At 50.9% G+C, this 19,017-nt stretch overlaps 1 protein-coding gene across 1 annotated transcript in view; it reads right to left on the bottom strand.

Annotated features, from left to right (window-relative positions):
* Positions 1-1,382: 1,382 nt before the first annotated feature.
* The window catches only part of ADAMTS7 (ADAM metallopeptidase with thrombospondin type 1 motif 7), a 112,245-nt gene continuing 94,610 nt past the window's right edge, over positions 1,383-19,017 (bottom strand). The window contains exons 20-24 of the mRNA XM_038767000.1: positions 18,027-18,179; positions 15,904-16,077; positions 13,710-13,856; positions 13,241-13,400; positions 1,383-1,941 (exon numbers count right to left, since the gene is read on the bottom strand). Coding sequence (XP_038622928.1) covers positions 1,778-1,941; positions 13,241-13,400; positions 13,710-13,856; positions 15,904-16,077; positions 18,027-18,179 — 798 coding nt within the window. The 3' untranslated portion in view covers positions 1,383-1,777. The remainder of the gene's footprint in view (positions 1,942-13,240; positions 13,401-13,709; positions 13,857-15,903; positions 16,078-18,026; positions 18,180-19,017) is intronic.

Here is a 19,017-nt window from a genome sequence, read left to right as displayed (position 1 = left end):
CGGGGAACAGACGATGAAGACAAATCTCAAGTTTCCTTGGGAATGGTTTAATTCAAAACAGTCGTGAGCTACAGCCAATAAAATAAACACTCGGGAATGATTTAATTATTTTACAGAAAAGAAAAGCAGGGAGAGCGGAAAGGGAACACATCAGGATGGGAGACTCCTTGGCACGCACACATACACGCACACATACAGACACCTGCCACTCACCACACTGGGAGCTAGTTTACAGCACAGTGAGTTGAGGGGGCAACTGGACCAGCACAGATGCCACTGGACCCTTCTGGTCACTGCCAGCCTCCAGCTGGCTCATGCCCAGTTCAGTTGCCTTTTATGCTAAAGGCCAGAACTGTTGAGGCTGTTTACCTGTGGTTGGCTGGAGGTGCTAGCAGGTGGCCCCCAGCCTCATGTTAGCCCCACTTCAACCTTCTCATTTTTACTGCTCCCAATCTCCACCACCTGACCCCCACCCCTCCCCGCACACAGAGGTGAATCCGTAGCCCGAGGAAGAAGCTTTTAAGCTGACAGGAACCCAAAAATAATACTCTCCATCCTAATTGCAGTGTGACGGGACAAGGAACGGGATGGGATGTTGCTGTTCAGAAATCCAGTTGTGCAACAAGGAGTCCAGTTGAATTGGATGAAAAGAGTATACAGTGGGGTGGCCTAACCTGAGCAGACCACCTCCCTCTGCCCCTGCAGGGAATTAGACAGACAGCCAAAGTGAGTAAGCCAACTCCAACTGAGTGACCTGCTCTCCTGCAGCATTGCCCACATGTGGAACTGTTCTCCTGCTTTGCACATTTTCTTTCCTCGGGCCTTGGGGAGGAGGTAAAGGGCCATGCGTCCATCCATCCATCTTGGGTCCTGATTTGACCCAATCAGCATTCGCAGAGAGGAGTGACTAGCTGCAGTGAGCTGCCATGCTGCTCTAATAATAATAATGATGGCATTTATTAAACGCTTACTATGTGCAAAGCACTGTTCTAAGCGCTGGGGAGGTTACAAGGTGATCAGGTTGTCCCACGTGGGGCTCACAGTCTTCATCCCCATTTTACAGATGAGGGAACTGAGGCACAGAGAAGTTAAGTGACTTGCCCTAAGTCACACTCTAAGTAAAAAGGAACAGCAGCCCTAGGCACAAGTCAGTCTGAGGCTAGGCTGACTAGTGTCACTGAACTCCACTTTACTGTAAATATTTCTAAGTAAAACCGAAGAGGTGGGGGGAAAAGCCAACTGAAACTTTCTCCATTTAAAAAAAAAAAAACACACCCCAAAACAAAGATAAACTACGCTGTTTATGGAAGGATAGATGCTCCTTTATTTAAAATATAAAAAAGGATAGTTTAAAAATTCAATAGTATAAAAAAAATCCCCCTTGGGGTGGCGAGGTACCCCCACCCCCCAGAAAGAGGGAGGAGGTGGACATTGGCCCTCCCGGCAGCCAGCGGGCAAGGGTGTGATCAGCCCCGGGTAGCAGCACCGGTGGCAGTGGCTGGGTCCTGCCTGTCCCTGCCTAGTGCCGCCTCTTCCTCCTCCTCCTCTTCCTCCGGGTGGTGGCGGGATATGAGGTATGACTGGCAAAGTGAGAAACCCGTCTGTTCTCTCAGCTCGGTCTCGGCACCACCGGTGAAGCACCGTGGACAGGAGCTTTTGGCTAAAAAGTACATTTTCCCTGGGTTGTTAAAAAAAAAAAAAAAAAAAGAGCACCAACGTGGTCCCCAGAAGAAAAGTCAGACGAGGGGCAGCAGGGCCCAGGGCGGGCCGGGCTCCCTCACCTCCGCGACGCCCGCTCATCTCCCCGCTCCCGGGGGCCGGAGCCATGGAGGCGGCATGTTCTGCAGCACTGCACCCTGACAGTTGGAAGGAGGCACCTGCCCAGAAGCCGGAGCGTCTCGCAGAAGCTGAACGTCAGGCGGTCTCGGTCGCAGATGGAGCCTGCATGGGGAGACAGAACGGCTAGGATGTGAGCCTGGTCGGGCAAGGAGGAAATGCGTCGAACTGGCAAGCGCTGAACCGTGAGTTTGTCTTTCTGACTCTTGTTTCTCAGGGAACTTTCCGCTTCCAAAAAAACCACATTTTGTTTTCACTAGCCCCTGCCTGTCATCCTTACTGTCAGGTCCCTGTGGGCCTGCGGGGTGCCTAGCCCAGTGCCTGGGGCGATGAGAATTGGAAGATGCAGCCTTGTGGGCCCCGATGGCCATTTTTCAGATCTCCATAGGGGTGCTGACATTTCACTTGGGCTGCTCCAGGAGGAGAAAGGGGAGGCAGGATAGCATCTCGGGCTGCATCCCCAAGACCACCCATGTGGAAAGACGGGGAAGACAGGAGGGCAAACTTGGGCTGCGGCCGGAAGGGTGCCCGGCTTTGAGAAATGGTTCCTTACTTCTTGCTGCTACTTAACCAAGCCGCCCTCCTCTCTCCATCCGAATTGGTTTTCCATTCTGGACTTGGATTTCTGACTCTATCAGTGGGGGTGGCGATGGCACCGGGCCATGGTGAGCGACAATGCGCTTCTGGATCCAGACAGATCCAGATGGATCCAGACAGGCGGACGGACAGACGGACAGACACCACTCCAGGAAAACCAAACAGAGCAAGGGAGGAGGGGATTCTTAGTTTACATGTGGAATTTAGCCCCAGGATGACAGTGTTCAGGGAATCTTAGGCCTAGGGGCGAGAAGTTGAACTTTGGGCCAGCAGGAAGCTCCATTTTGGGAGCTGGCTGGGAGCGGGGCAGAAATCTTTGGCTAACCAGCCCTGCATGTCCAGGGACAATCAATCCATTAATCAATGAATGATAATATTGATTGAAGAGCAGCATGGCCTATTGGAAAGAGCATGGGCCTGGGCATTAGAGAACCTGGGTTCTAATCCCAGCTCTGCCACTTGCCTGCTGTGTGGCCATAGGGAAGTCAATTCATTTCTTTTCTCGACTGTGAAATGGGGATTAAATACCCGTTCTCCAACCTGATTAACTTGTATCTACCCCAGCTCTTGACACATAGTAAGCGCTTAACAGATATCCCCATGACTATTATTATTATTGTTTCCTTCAGGAGTACTGGTCCTGAGGGTGTGGAGCCTGGCTCTGAGCAGTGGGAGATCAGGGCTAGCACTGGTTCTGCCTGCAGCTGGCTAATGGGAGCCAAAAACACAGATGTCCTTTGCAATGAGCTCCATCCCACCCTCCTCCTCACTCATGGTGCTTGGTGCCCTAGGGGGGAGGAGAGAGGGTGTGGGTGGCACTGCAACAGCCATGAGCACTAGAAGCCATGAGCCACTAGAAGCATAGGTTCTTGGCCCCGAAGTCTCAGGACTGAGGTCTGGCAGGGGTTCTCGATGGGCGACTCCATCACTTATTGAGCGCAAAGCGCTGTTTGAGACACTTGAGAAAGTACAATAGACGTGGGTTCTAACTTGTCTGCTGTGTGACCTTGGGCAAGTCACTTCACCTCCCTGTGACTCAATTACCTCATCCGTAAAATGGGGATTAAAAGTGTGAATCATCCTCCACGCTTTGCTATCACTCAATTCTCTCATTCGGATTCTTACCAAATCCTGCTGGTTCTTCCAACAAAAGAAGCAGTGTGGCCTAGTAAATAGAGCACGTGCTGGGGAGTCGGAAGGACCTGGGTTCTAATCCAGTCTCCATCACTTGTGTTCTGTGTAACCTTGGGCGAGTCACTTCACTTAGTAATAATAGTAATTATGGTATTGGTAAGCACTTGCTATGTGCCAAGCACTGTTCAAAGCACTGGGGTAGATGCAGGGTAATCATGTTGTCCCACCTGAGGCTCATAGTCTTGATCCCCGTTTTACAGCTGAGGTAAATGAGGCACAGAGAAGTGAAGTGGTTTGCTCCAGGTCACACGGCAGACAAGGGGCAGAGCTGAGATTAGAACCCATGTCCTCTGACTCCCAAAGTTTGTGATCTATTCACTAAGCCACATTCACTTCCTTGTGTCTGTTACCCCATCTGTAAAGTGGGGATTAAGCCATGTGAGCTCCGTGTGGGACAGGGAATGGGTCCAACCTGACTAGCTTGACTCTACCCCAGTGCTTAGAACTGTTTGGCACATAGTAAGCACATACAAACTGTAAAAATAAATAAATGTATATATAAAGGATCTCCCAGACCAGCCCCTACCTCTCCACCCAAACTGCTTCCACCTGGTGCGATCTCTGGTCTCGCTCCTGCCAGACTGGTGCATTAGTCTTCTCTCTGGTCTTCCAGCCTCCAGCCTCTCCCCACCCAATCCCACTAAACATTACTGCACAGATCATCTTCCCGAAGCAGCACTTGGGGCACATCTCTCCTCCTCTCAAAACCTCCCCACAGCTCCCTATGCCTCCCCACATCAGACAAAAACTCTGCTCATCTGGCTTCAGGGTTCTCCTGGCCCCCACCTCACCTATCTTATTTATGTTATATTGTTATATTGTTCTCCCAAGCACCTACTACAGCGCTCTGCACACAGTAAGTGCTCAATAAATAAAATTGACTATCTGCTCTCATCTGCTATACCACAACTTGTTGTCTATGTTCCCCCCAAGTCCAGCTTCTAGCTGTACCAGACTCATAATAATAATAATAATAATAATAATAATTCTGGTATTTGTTAGGCACTTACTATGTGCCAGATACTGTATTAAGTGTTGGGGTGGATACAAGCAATTTGGACTGGACCCAGTCTCTGTCCCATGTGAGGCTCACAGTCTCAATTTGCATTTTACAGATGAGATAACTGAGGCCCAGAGAAGTGAAGTGACTTGCCCAAGGTCACAGAGCAGACAAGTGATGGAGTGGGGATTAGAACCCAGGCCTGAGCTATATCCACTAGGCCACACTGCTGTGCATGCCTCTCCCCTATGGCAGAAAGCTTCACCAGAACCGGGACCGTGTCTCTTAATTCTCCTGGATTTTCCCTAAGCATCTAGTACAAGTTCTATGCATGCAGTAAACACTTGCTCAAAAAACACTGGTGGTGGTGATGATGATGTGGGGAAGTGTGTCCTCTGGCCTCTGGAGACTTCCTTTCCATTGCGAAGGCTTATAAAAATAGCCAAGTAGAGGGAGAGGAAAAAGTCACACCCAGGGATCCCAGAGAGAACAGAGCCGCAGCTCGGCATGCCCGAAGCCCGTGGAGCAGGGACCAAGTCCACGGCTCACCCCGTGGATCTCCCAGACCGGTCGGGCATCAGCCTGGCAGAGATGGGAGCCTGGGGCCACCACGGGGGCTGAAGGGGATTATCAGAGTTTTCAGAAGAGGCGACACAAACCCCAGCTGGTTCCCACTCAGGCACAGAGGCACCAGCACAAGCAAATAGCGTTTTTTGTTTTTTTTCCCCATCATCGTGGGAAAAACAAGGGCAGGCTCAATCTTTCCGTGCTCCCTCTGTCCCCCCCGTCCCGTCCCCCCGCCCTCCCCGCTGGAGAGGGTGACGGGGCAGGAAAAAGCAGCTGATGCTCCAGTGCTGATTTAGACAGTCACCGTGTCCAGCCAGCAGAATTCCTGGCAGATGGGAAATCGACTGAATCCGCTAAAAAGGCAACATGATAAATGCCCATTGTCAAAAAGGCACAATGGGAATGTGGGAGGAATGGCCTCCACACACGCCACCTTTCCTTGTTCCACACACAGCCACTGGACAAGGACAGGACCGGCCTTTGCAGCTAGCGGAGTCTCCTTAGTCGTCGTAGGAGTAGCAGTTAGTGAGCACCCCCTTGGGGTGCTGCACTGTACCAGGCTGTTGGGAATTACAGAATAACACAGGACGAATGGACGGGTTCCCTGTCCGCAAGGGACTCCCACCCTACCAGGGGAGGTCAAAATAAATTAAACAAACATAAAAACGTGAGTATTCAGGAGGGTGGAAATAAGCTCTCAAGTGCCAGAGTTGACTGAAAGGCTGATTAAGGCTCAGGTTAATTAGTTGGAGGAGGAGGTAGGATTTTAGGGGGGATTTGAATATGAGGAGAGGAGGTCTGTCTGATGGGGGAGGTAGTTCTAAGGTGGGGGAACAGTGTGAGCGGGGGTTGGGGTTGGGGGAGACACCATCCTGAAACCTGATTTCCCCCTAACAACACTGCTTTATCCTGCCGCCTTCTCCCAAGGGGGCCTCGTCTTCTCCACAGCCTGATTTCTGCTGGGACTGGTTTCTTTCAATCTCTTCCCACTCCCCACGACAGTTGGCCTCCAGGAATCTGTTCTTGACAGATTCCAGACACATTCCCCTGGGACAGTGGTTCCAGAGGGAAAAATCAATCTCGTATCTGTTCTGGGCAAAGCACCTCCTGTCCCCTGCCTTCTTCCTCTCATTTGGGGTGTCTTCCAATCAGGGGGCCAAGAGAGCCGCTGTCGGAAGGGGACCAAATTTCCGATCTTTGGTACAAGTCCATTTAGCTTTTTAAAATGGGCAGAGGGGCATCCTGAGGCTGGAGGGTCACTGCAGTTCCCTCTGTTACTGTAAGCACTGGACTATGAGATCGTTTTGGACAAGGAACGTATCTGCTAATTCTGTTGGATTGTACTCTCCCAATTGATTAGTAAAGTGCTCTGTACATGGTGAGTGTTCAACAAGTTCCACACTGAGTGATCAATTGCAACCTAGTCTTTAGCTGGCCAGAGCCTAAGTTGCAGTACCTGCTGCTTTCTGGCCTGGGGAGTTGGGGGTGATGACATTTAAGGGTGGGGACACCCAGAGCTCTCCCCTAAAGGGTCAGGGGGCTTCTTTCTGGACTCCCAGCTTCATCCATCCCAGCTCTCTGGAAGGACCTGCCACTTTCCAATCAAGGATAAAGAGACCCAAAATGGCAGCTCTCTGGCCTGTTGGAGTTCGGAAGCTGTCCCCTCCCAGTCCTCATCCCCCTGAGATCCCTGCCCATATTTCGTCTTATATCCTAAAGTTGGGCATCTACACTCTAAAGACCCTGCAAAGCCTTCATGTCCCTTTTCATTCGACAGACGATCACTCTCCCCACCTTCATAGCCTCACTGAAGGCACATCTCCTCCAAGAGGCCTTCCCCGCCTAAGACCTCACTTCCTCTTCTCCCACTCCTCTCTGCATCACCCTTGCACCTAGATTTTCACCCTCTATTCACCCTTCCCTCAGCACCTTAGCACTTGGGCACACAGCTATATTTATTTATTTAAATTAATGTCTGTCTCCCCATCTGGACTGTAAGCTCTTTGTGGGCAGAGAACATGTCTACCCACTCTTTCATACTGTACTCTCCCAAGTGCTTAGTACAGTGCTCTGCACACATTAAGCACTCAATAAATGTGATTGATTGAAAGTCAGGTTTGGCTTGGCGGCCCCAGAGGCTGCTCCTCCCCTCCTCTGGGCTCTGCACCTCAAAGGAAGGCTCTTCCTCTCCCCATGATGTTTTCTCCCCAAGGGGCTCAGGTGATCACCATCTTCTCAGCTCCCTCAGCCACCCTCAGGGAAGGAAGCTGGAAGGAAACTTCTAAAGTTCTAAGCTTCTGGGCTGCATTTTGCCCCTCAGGCTCTAAGGGAGGCTCTACTCAGTTCAAGGGGGAGAAGAGGAGGATGGAATGAGAAGCTGCTGCCTCTCTCCCAGGTTTAACTTTGATCTGACTTGGTCTGCCCAGGCCCTGATCTCTTTGGGGAATTTAGTTATGGAAGGCAGTCGGGGCACTGCTCACAGGGCCAAACCAGTATCTCTCCTGGCCCGATTCTGGCTTCTGGGGCTCAGGGCTATTTAAGAAAAGGAAGCCCTCTATTCCCATTTACATAGGGTCAGCCAGAACCCGAGATTTTCCCAGAGGGGATGACACTGGAGTACTGATGAGAGGTTTTTTTTAAGGGTACTTATTAAGCAGTTACTTTGTGCCAAGCACTGTTCTAAGTGTTGTGGTAGATACGAGTTAATCAGGTTGAACACAATCCCTGTCCCCCATGAGGCTCATAGTCTAAGTAGGAGGGAGTAGGAGTTAATCCCCATTTTACAAATGGGGTAACTGAGGCCCAGAAAGTGAGGTAACTTGGTCAAGGACACAAAGCAAACAAGTGGCAGAGTCGGGATTAAAAACCCAGGTCCCCTGATTCCCAGGCCCATATTCTTTCCACTAGACCACACTGCTTCCCCTGGAGGGGCCGGCCGGTCTCAGGCACCGGCCCCAACGCCCGAGAACACACTGCTCCAGACGAAGGTTGAGAACTGACCTCAGCAAGACCCAGCCCTGGGGACTCTCTTCCCAGAAGAGACCAGGAAGGGGGACACCTCCAGAACCCAGGGATGAGCTGAAGCTCACCAGTCCCAGCAGCCCCTTCCTCTCTCAGCCCCGGCCTTGGCCGCCCACGTGGCATTGCTCCTGACCTATTCCTGGCCCGGCTCTGGGAGTCCCCAAGAACCACAAGCCATGTAGTGCCCCCCTCCTCACCTTCAGCCAGCCGCTCTCCTGGGGAAGCCACCAGACAGCGATCCCAGATGGCAGGGAGACAGATGGACAAGCTGGGCCGACCCTTCGGGGCAGCATGATGCCTGATTTAGTGTTTACTGGAGGGCTAATTCCTCAGTGCTCCGCACTGCTAAATATAGGCCAGGGCCATGAGCAGGGAGCCAGAATTAAATTGCGCCCAAACAAGTTTATGGAGTGGGGGTGGAGGAGAGGCTACTGAAAGCCTCCCTGCCCTGGGGCCAGAGAGGAGGATGCAGAAGGCTGGAACCCAGGCCCCTGTCCAGGTTTCAAATCTGCAGTGACAGAAAATGTAAACACAAAGGCTGGAGCTGTGGCAGGCGAAATCTGTGAACTGACTGACTGCTCCTCCGCAAACAGAGCTCGGGGGAGGGCGAAGGGTCGACCTTTAGGTTGTTTTCACAGCAGTGATGGCCCTGGAGCCCAAGCCCGAAGCCAGCATGCGGTTGTGTTCGAGGACTGGGGTGGGCCCACTCTGCTGTTTGAGCCCATCTCTCCCATCAGCGTCATTCAGCAGGGTCCGGGTTTCCCGACTCTATTGTACTGCAATTTTCTATGTGCTTAATCCATGCTTGGCACACAGTAAGCACTCGGTAAATACCACTGATGGATGGATTTGGTGTCTGAAATGACGCCACGGCCAATGTTTTGATTGATGGGGGAATGAGCTGTCATTGGAGGGAGGAAGTAGGGGCCCTGCCAGCTGCCTCTCCTCAGGCCTCGCATGCCCTCATTCCACCCGGCTCAGCTGCTAGGGCATGGTCCGTTGTGGATCAATTCCTCTGGTCCTCCCAGCTTCCTTCTGTTCAGCGTGGTTTAGTGGATAGGGCATGGGGCCGGGAGTCAGAAGGACCTGGGTTCTAATCCTGGCTCTGCCACATGTCTGCTATGTGACCTTGGGCAAGTCCCTTCTCTTCTCTGGGTCTCAGTTCCCTCATCTGTAAAAGGGGGATTAGGACAGGGAGCCCCATGTGGGACAGGGACTGTGTTCAACCTGATTAACTTGTATCTACCCTGGTGCTTAGAACAGTGCTTGGGAAGTAGTAAGTACAAAACAAGCACTATTATTATTAATAATAATTATTATTATTATTAAGACAAACCATTCATTAAAATTCCTCAAATTCTTCCCAGACTCCCCTTTTCCAAGATGCTATGGAAAGGCAGTCAGGATGATGATGATGAGGATGATAATGATGACATGAATAGCACTAATATTTAAGCACTTTGTAGGTGTTAGTAAGTGGGGTAGATAAAGCCAAATCAGACAAAGTCCCTGTACCACATGTGCTCACAGTCTAAATGGGAGGGCAAACAGGTATTGAATCCACATTTTACAGAAGAGGCAATTGAGGTACAGAGAAACTCAAAAGTTACAGAGATGCTCAAATATGCTCAGCAGGCAGGTGGGGAAGCTGGGAATAGAACCTAGGTCCCTGGACTGCCAGACCTGAGCTTTTTTCACTAGGCCACACTGCTTCTATGATTTCAAGGACCAAGAGAATAGGATATGGCCAGTTTCCAAGTTTCCAGTTTCTGGAGTGAGCCGCTCTTCACCTCCCTGATGCCCCCATTCCTCCATGTCAGCAACCCCCTTCTGTAAGAGCCCCCTGAGGGAGCTCCAACCCTCTAGACTGTCAGCTCTTTGTGGACAGGGAACATATCTACCAATTCTCCCAAGCACTTAGTACAGTACTCTGCCTAGAGTAAGTGCTCAATAAATGCAATGGATTGATCCTCCCCAAGGAACCTTCTAGCTGTACCACACTCTTAACCCTGCCGCTCACGCTCTTCCTCAGGTTTGGAATTCCCACTCTCCCCACATCGCACAGTTCTGCCCCATATTCAAATCCCTCCACTTTCAACAAGTCTTCACCAATTTATTTCCCAGAAATCAAAGCCATATCGTTCCTTCAGTCACTGTTTACACTCTCCTTAGCACTCAGGTACACAGGTCTGTTTTATTTATTTATTGAGCTGCTCTAGCAATGCATATAAATGTTTGTCTCTCCCACTGAGTGTCAGTTCCTTGGGAGCAGGGAAGGTGTCGCTTCTTTATTCTTTACTTCCCGAGCACTTACTACCAGGCACTGCACCAAGTGGGCGTTCAAAAAATGCTACTACTGCTACTACTAGGAGGGTCTGCAGGGGAAAAGAATGTGCTAACTGTGTAAGTGGAGCCAAGTCAGCAGGCCTAGAGACCGCAGGCAGATCTCCAACAGATTCTCTCCCTAAAGAAACCCAAACCCAATAGAGGCATTCTGGAAACTAATTAGCTAAGTGGCTGAGCAGAAGAGATCACAACAGTCTCAATAATGGGGCTATTGATTTAACCCTTACTATGTACCAAGCACTGTGCTATGCTTTGGGGTAGATACAATTTAATCAGCTCAAACACTACCCTTGTCTTAAGTGAGACTCATGGTCCAAGATGGGGGGAGAACTGGTATTTCACTCCTAATTTCCAGAGTCAGTCGATCGTATTTACTGAGCGCTTACTATGTGCAGAGTACTGTATTAAGTGTTTGCAAGAGTACAATATAACAATAATCAGACATGTTCCCTGCCCACAACAAGCTTACAGTCCAAAGGGGGAGGCAGACACTAATATCAATCAATAAATAAATTGCAGACATGTACATAAGCACTGTGGGTCTGAGTGGGGGAATAAATAAAGGGAGCATGTCAGGGCGATGTAGAACGGAATGGGAGAAGAGGAAAGGAGGGCTTAGAGAATGCCTCTTGGAGGGGATATGCCTTCAATCAGGCTTTGAAAGGGTGGGGGTGGGGGGGTGGTGCAGCCATTGTTTGTCAGATATGAGGTGGGAGGGAGTTCCAGGGGAAGAGTCAGGACATGAGCGAGAAGTGGCAGTGAGGTAGATGAAACTGAGGTACAGTGAGAAGGTTGGCATTAGAGGATTGAAGTATGCAGATGGTTTGTAGTAGGAGTGTAGTGAGGTGAGGTAGAAAGTAGCAAGCTGAGGTAGGAAACTGAGATACAGAAGAGCTAAGTGACTTGCCCAAGGCTTCGCAACAGGCAAGCAAACGGTGGAGCCAGGACTAAGAATCCAGGTCTCCTGACTCCCAGGCTTTTTCCACTAAGCCAACACTAATTTTCCACTAATTTTCCACTTTTTCCACTAATTCAACAGAGCTGAGTGCACGGCTTGTCAACATTAAGGGGCTACTTCTCCTTCAAGGGGGTTGGATCTTTGGGGGTATTGGGAGTAATGGGAATAATTCCCAGCCTACCACATCCCAGGGCTCTGACAGGATCTATGTGTGTCCAATCAGGGCCCAAAGCAATCGATGGTATTCATCGAGTGCTTACTGTATGCAGATCACTGCACTACGCGCTTGGTAGAATACAGTAACAACAGTCGGTAGACACTGGCCCTACCCACAACGAGCTCATCTAAACTGGGGGAGTTTTCCCAGCTTGTTGGCTCTCTTTTGCCTGCCCCAGCTCAATTCCCACGACTATTACAGCCCCGTTTCCTTTCCGGCTCTCACAACGGATCAGTGGTCCCTAGGGTTGGCTCTGCTGAAGGGGGCAGAGTCTCATGGCCGATGAGGTTCACGTGTGCCTCACTCCTTCGGCCACTGGGAAGCCTCACGAATAAGGCTGATCATGCTCGGGACTGTAGGCACCAGGATCAAAGGGAGCGGCTTTGTCTAAGAGACGCAAACAAGTCCCCAGCAGACATAGGGACACTGGCATTTCATCTCGGGGATCAGGAGAGGCCAGAGCAGTAACAACAAGGAGCTTCATCTGACCAAATGAAGGAGGAATTCCCTCCTGCAGGAACCATCATAATTCCTGGGCAGCTTGTTCATTTTCTGAGTCTTTTCTTTTCTCAGTTCCCCTCCCGTACAGAGAAAAATGGGGATATCTGTTCTCCCTCCTGCTTAGGCTGTGAGCTCTATGTGCAACAGGGACTGTGCCCAACCTAATTCACTTGTACCTACCCCAGTGCTTGAATAGTGTTTGACATACAGTAAGTGCTTAACAAATAGAATTTTAAAAAAATTCCAGGTACCTAACACACGTTAGAGAGAGCCCAAGTTTCTAGACTTAAGCTAAAGATGGAATTGCTGTTCTCTTTAGAATAGGTGGTCATATGGTGTGGAGAAGGTGTTCTTTCTGAAAAGCTGCAACCCAAAGCATTTTAGGCAGAGAAGGTGTCTACCAATTCTGTTATACTGTATTCTCCCAATCAATCAATCAATCAATCCCCATCACTTAGTGCAGTGCTCTCCACACAGTAAAAGCTCAATAAATACCATTTACTGATTGATTGAACCAAAGATGGCTTCATTTCCCTCAGACCATCATCCTAGCTGGAGTAGCCACAGAATCTCAGCTCCGTGGATTCTCCCTCCCGCCATCATTTTTTTTCATGGTATTTGTTAAGTGCTTACTATGTGTCAAGCAGTGTTCTAAGTGCTGGGAGAGACACAAGCTAATCAGGTTGGACACAGTCTACATCCATCACGGGGCTCACAGTCTTAACCCCCATTTTAAAGATGAGGTAACTGAGGCCCAGAGAAATGACTAATTGCCTTGCCAAAGGTCACACAATGGCAGAGCCAGGACTAGAACCTAGGTCCTCTACCAAGCCCGTGCTCCATCCACTAGGTCATGCTGCTTTCCAAGTCTGACCCCCTGTGGTGCAGGACCTGATCCGAATGGGGCCTACCAGCCCCGGAGGTCCACTGGCTCCCAAAGGGGTCACCCCCAGCATCAGGCCACTCCCCGTTCTGGCTCCGCGCACCCTGCCGGGGACCTCACCGGATTCGCCGAGGTCGCAGTCCTGGGGGTTGCACTTCTGGGAGTTCTCGGGCCAGGCCTCGTGGTCGCACAGGCTGCTGTCCTCCTCGGGATGCCCGGTCTTGGTGTTCACGCACTTGACCAGACGCCGCTGGATCCCACCCCCGCAGGGGGCCGTGCACTGGAGGGAGGTGAGGACAGGAAGGAGGGAGGTGGACATTCAGACCTCCTGTGGAAACCCTTGCCTCACATGCCCTCCTGGGCTGGTGGTCCGACATGCACCCTGGGTGGGTGGGGGGGGGGGGGCAGGTCAGAGCCCCCCGAGGATGGACCCATTGTCCGGGAGGATTCTGTGGGATATGAGGGATGGGAGGGGAGAGGATAAAGCCCACCACAGCCCCAGCAATGTATGGCAGTCTCTTGGAGGGCCTCGCCTAGGTTTGTCCCCCCCTTCCACCCCCCAGCCACCACCCCAATCCCGCCAACTCACCGGTCCCCACGATCCAACCACCCACTTGGTGCATGGGTGGGTGTTGCAGGGTCTGGTGGTGTTGGGCCTCAGCAGCTCATCGCACTTGCCAAACTGTGGACAGGTCACCAGCCTCTGCTGCTCCCCACCCCCGCAGGCCTCGGAACACTAAGAGGGGCCAAAGACACCCGCTCCCCATTAGGAATGCACAGCCAACCCTCATGCCCAGCCCCTGGGGGCAAAGAGGGGAGACAGGGAGTGTGCCCAGGCTGGGAATGGCTGCGCCCGCCATAAGTCAGTCAGTCATTCCATCATATTTACTGAGCGCTTACTGTGTGCAGAGTACTGTACTAAGTACTTGGGAGAGTATGGTATGACAATAAACAGACACATTCTCTGCCCACTATGAGCTTACAGTCTCGAGGGACTGGCTCCTGTCCGAATGTCTGCCTGGGCTCTGGGTTTAATCAGGAAACAGTGTTCATTGTGCATTTACTCTGTAGCCAGCACTGAACTAAATGCTTCGGAATCAGTCCATTAATAGTAATAGCACGGCAGAAAAGTGGTAGAGCTGGGATTAGAACCCAGGCCCTTCTGACTCCCAGGTCAGTGCTTTATCTACTAGGCCATGCTACTATTTTATGCAGAGCACTTTACTAAGCACTTAAGAGAATACATCAGGTTTAGAAGAAAAGGAGTTTACAATATTGAGATGGTATTTAACCTCTAGTGGAATTTGAAAGCCAGTAAAGTGCCCTAGTTGAAGCTCATTATGGGCAGGGAATGTGTCTGTTTGTTGTTGTATTGATCTCTCCCAAGCACTAGGTACAGTGCTATGCACACGGTAAGTGCTCAATGAATACAATTGAATGAATGAATGAAGTTGGGGCTGAGGGAGAATAGAATAAATCTGACCACAACCTCTGAGACTTCAGTAACTTATGTATACCTGTTCTCTATGTGAATAGAAGCCTATTCAATAAGCACTCAATTTATTGTGACTGATCTGGTCAATATTTTTATGTCTTTCTCCTCTGATAGAGTGCAAGCTCTTTGTGGGCGGGGAATGTATCTTGGGCTTCTGTGGTACTTTTATGAGCTCTCAGTACAATGTATGGCACTCCATAAATACTACTACTACTCATAATAATTGTGGTATTTGTTAAATGCTTACTATGAATTGAGCACTGTGCTAAGCGCTGGGGTGGGTACAAGCAAATCGGGTTGGACACAGTCCCTGTCCCACATGGGGCTCATAGTCCCATAAGGACTACTTTACCAAAATCCCCACTTTACCAAAGAGGGAACTGAGGCACAGAGAAGTGAAGTGACTTGCCCAAGGTCATACAGCAGACAAGTGGTGGACCTGGGATTAGAACCCATGACCTTCTGACTCCTAGGCCCATGCTCTATCCACTATGCCATTCTGATTTTCATTACACCGAACTCCTAAAAGCACAGTCAGTGGTCCAACAGGTCTTGGTTTGGAAGAAACTCTGGGCTACTCTCCCCGGAAACCCAGGGGGAACCACAGGTGATATCACCATATGACTGGCTGCTCAGGAAGCCCTAAGTTCTGACAAGAGGGTAGGGGGCAGGGAGCTTTGAAATGGGGGACACACATGTGAACCAGCCCGATTGAAAAGCATTTCAAATCAATTTCCCCAGCCTCAGTCTCATCAATATCCAGGGTATTTAGCAATAGTAGCCCATTATTTATTTCTTTAAATGGTATTTGTTGAGCGTTTATTATGTGCCAGACATTTTACTAAGCGGCAGAGTAGATATAAGCCTTTCAGGTTCGACACAGTTCACGTCCCATAGGGGGCTCATGGTCTTAATCCCCATTTTACGGATGAGGGAACTGAGGCACAGAGAAGTGAAGTGATTTGCCTAAGGGCATTCCGCAGAGTGGTGGAGCCAGAATTAGAAGCCAGGTGCCGCTGACTCTCAGGCCTGTGCTCTTTCCACTAGGTCACACTACTTCTCTGTTCAGAGTTGGGTAGCGTGGACCAGATAGGGATGGATGCAGATCTGGGCTGGAAGGTGGAAATGGAATGGCGGGGGGCTCAGGAACCCTAGGAACCTAATAGGCTCCTGGAAGGTTTTCCCTTACACTCTTCAAGCCCAGACTCCCCAATCCGCCACCTAACCAGGGCCCGGCAGCTTATCAGCCATGCCCCATCCCTATTTCCCATCCCTCCAGGCTCCTCACCTCCCTCCAGGACGACATGTACCAGTCCAGGCATGGGTCAACGTGGCAAGGCAGCTGGGCCGGGGGTTTGCCGAGGAGGGGCTGGCAGTGGAAAGGCCGGAGAAGCCGCTGATCGCGCAGGTCCGCACAGTGGACATCTCGCACCTTGGAACCGCCCCCGCAGTTCTTGGAGCACTGGAGGTGAGGGAAGACAGGGGGGAGACCCCCAGTGAGGCCAGCCAGTGGGGGATGGGAGGGGGCGTCAACCCAGCCTAAGAGGGCCCCCTGTGAGCCCCCCACTCAGCACCATCTTCCTCAGGGACAAGCACCCTGCCGTGTCCTGCTGGGGCCCTTTTTGGGCCTCAGCTCTACTCTGTGTCTGACTATAGGGGAAGCCCAGGCTGGGCCATGGAGGGCCTGGTGAGGAGGCCTAGAAGCCCCCAAAGAAGCTTACTGGCAATTTTCGTGGAAACAAGCTCCTTGGCTGTCAGAGAAAGGGATGAATGCAGGGGATTTAGCCCAGACCCTTCCCCTGGGAAGCCTCCCTGGTTACACTAGTGGAGAGATCCATCTCTCGTTTTCAGCTCCACATAACTTTCTTGGCCAAGCTGTGCAACCCAGTCTTTCCACCCTACTGAGAACCATCACACCCATACCACACCCACCCTCATTCCTTTGCTCTGTAGTTATCACAGAGCAAGGCTCTAAGAAGCAGCTTGGCCTAGTGGATGGAGCATGGGCCTGGGAGTAGTCTTTCATTCATTCAATTGTATTTATTGAGTGCTTACTGTTTGCAGAACACTATACTAAGTGCTGGGAGAGTGCAATACAACAATAAACAGACACATTCCCTGCCCACAATAAGCTTATAGTCTAGAGGGGGAGACAGACATTAATATGAATAAATAAATTACAGATAGGTACATAAATGCTTTGGGGCTGGGGGATGGTGAGTAAAGGGAGCAAGTCAGGGTAACGCAGAAGGGAGTGGGAGAAGAGGAAAGGGCGACTTAGGGAAGGCCTCTTGGAGGAGATGTGCCTTCAATAAGACTTTGAAGTGGGGAAGAAGAATTTTTAGATTTGAGGAGGGAGGGCATTCCAGGCCAGAGGGGGGATGTGGGGAAGGGGTTGGTGGTGAGACAGATGAGATTGAGGTACAGCAAGAAGGTTAGCAGCAGAGGAGCCAAGAGTGTGGGCTGGGTTGTAGTAGGTGAGTAGCGAGGTGAGGTAAGAGGGAGGAAGGTGATTGAGTGCTTTAAAGCCAATGGTAAGGAGTTTTTGCTTGATGCGGAGGTGAAATAAGAAGGACCTGGGTTCTGATCTTGGCTCCGCCATTTGTCTGCTTTGTGTCCTTGGGCAAGTCAGTTCTCTTCTCTGGGCCTCAGTTACCTCATCTTTAAATTGGAGATCTGTGAGCCCCTTGTGGGACAGGGACTGTGTCCAACTTGATTTGCTTGAATCTATCCCAGCACTTAGTACCATGCCTGGCACATAGTAACCACTTAACAAATTTCATCATCATCATTATTATCATTACCCATCCCAAAACTCCTGATCTATATCAACTTCTCCATTTGTTTCTCTTTTTTTTAATGGCATTTATTTGGCTCTTAATCTCTGTCAAGCACTGTACTAAGCACTGGGGGACATACAGTCAAGTTGGACACAGTCCATGTCCTATGAGGGGCTCACAGTCCTAATCCCCATTGTACAGATGAAGTCAATGAAGCAGAGAGACATGAAGTGACTTGCCCAAGGTCACAAAGGAGGCATGTGGCAGAGCTGTGATTAGAACGCAGGTCCTCTGACTCCCAGGCTCGTGCTCTATCCACTGGGCCACGCTGCTTCTCCATCCTCCTTCCAGCTTATCTCTGTGTCTGGGAGCCCCAAGACATTGATAAAGCTGCCTCTGGTAAAGCTCTAGTAAAGCTATTCCTGGAACCACTTGAGATGAGACCTGAATGAGAGGGCCTTTGACCCCGTATGTTCCCTCCTCTGGGATCCTAAGAGACTCTCCCAGACACACCTCTGGTGACAGCCCCTCCTCAGGACTCCAGGCGGTGAAATGAAACAGACGAGGAGGGAAGTGAGGGAACCATGCCGGGCCTCAGGACGGTGGCATTGTGAGGCCCCAGGCTTCTTACCTTGCTCCAGTTGCCCACACTCCACGAGGCGCACGGCCTCAGGTAGCACCTGCGTGCGGGCACCGGCTTGTTGGCGAGGACACAGTCTTCCTCTCGGCCCGAGCTGCAGCGGACAGTCCTCCAGATGCCCCCCAGGCCGCAAGTGGTGGAGCACTGTAACCCAGAAGCAGACGTCAGGAGGAGTTTGGGACCTGCAGACCCCAAAAGACAGCTAGGTGGGAACCACCCAAATCCCCTGCCTCACTTCCGGTCACAGCTGTGCACTCTGGTCACCCCCAGCTGCTAAAAACTACCATGTTACCTGAGCTCTGGCCCCCAGGAGGTCCAGAGTAGTACCAGAGCCCCCCCCCCGCCACCATCCCCACCCCGTTTAAATTTAAATTCCTGCTCAGGTTCATTTCCTTCCTAGCCCATGCCAATTTGCAAGGACCCAAAAACCTCCCGTGGTCTCTTCGGCACCAACCGCTTTGTCTAGTTACCCCCATCCGAAGCAGGCCATCCGTTCCCTTCTGAGTTTCTGTTTTTGGTGGAATGAACAGATGCAAAGCTCCCCTATTGGCGGATCCCATATGATTTTGTTTGGGACCATTCTTCTCCAGTTCCAGCTCCAGATCCAACCCCAGGGTTTTCCAAAGATAAACACCAGCTCAGCTTCCCCTGGGATAAGTCTCTTTTCTGTTCTTCCTGAGGTGGGTACTGTACCTCACTCCCAGATCTCCCACCTCCATCCCTTGGCTCATGCAGTTCCCCAGGGTCACATAGCAGGTATATGGTGGAGCAGAAATTAGAACCCAAGTTCTCTCACTCCCAGGCCTGTGCTCTTTCATTAGGCTATGCTGCTTCACCACTACTACTACTACTGCAGATGCTATTCCTGCTACTACTACCTTGTTTCATCTTCTTCCTGCTAAATTGCAAGCTCCTTAAGAGCCAGGATCGTGTAATCATAATAATGCACTTTTTTAAGCACTTACCCTGTACCAAGCCCTGT

Source organism: Tachyglossus aculeatus, chromosome 26, assembly GCF_015852505.1.
Source record: "Tachyglossus aculeatus isolate mTacAcu1 chromosome 26, mTacAcu1.pri, whole genome shotgun sequence".
In the NCBI taxonomy this organism is placed as follows: Eukaryota; Metazoa; Chordata; class Mammalia; order Monotremata; family Tachyglossidae; genus Tachyglossus; species Tachyglossus aculeatus.
This window is presented reverse-complemented; position numbering and strand designations above follow the sequence as displayed.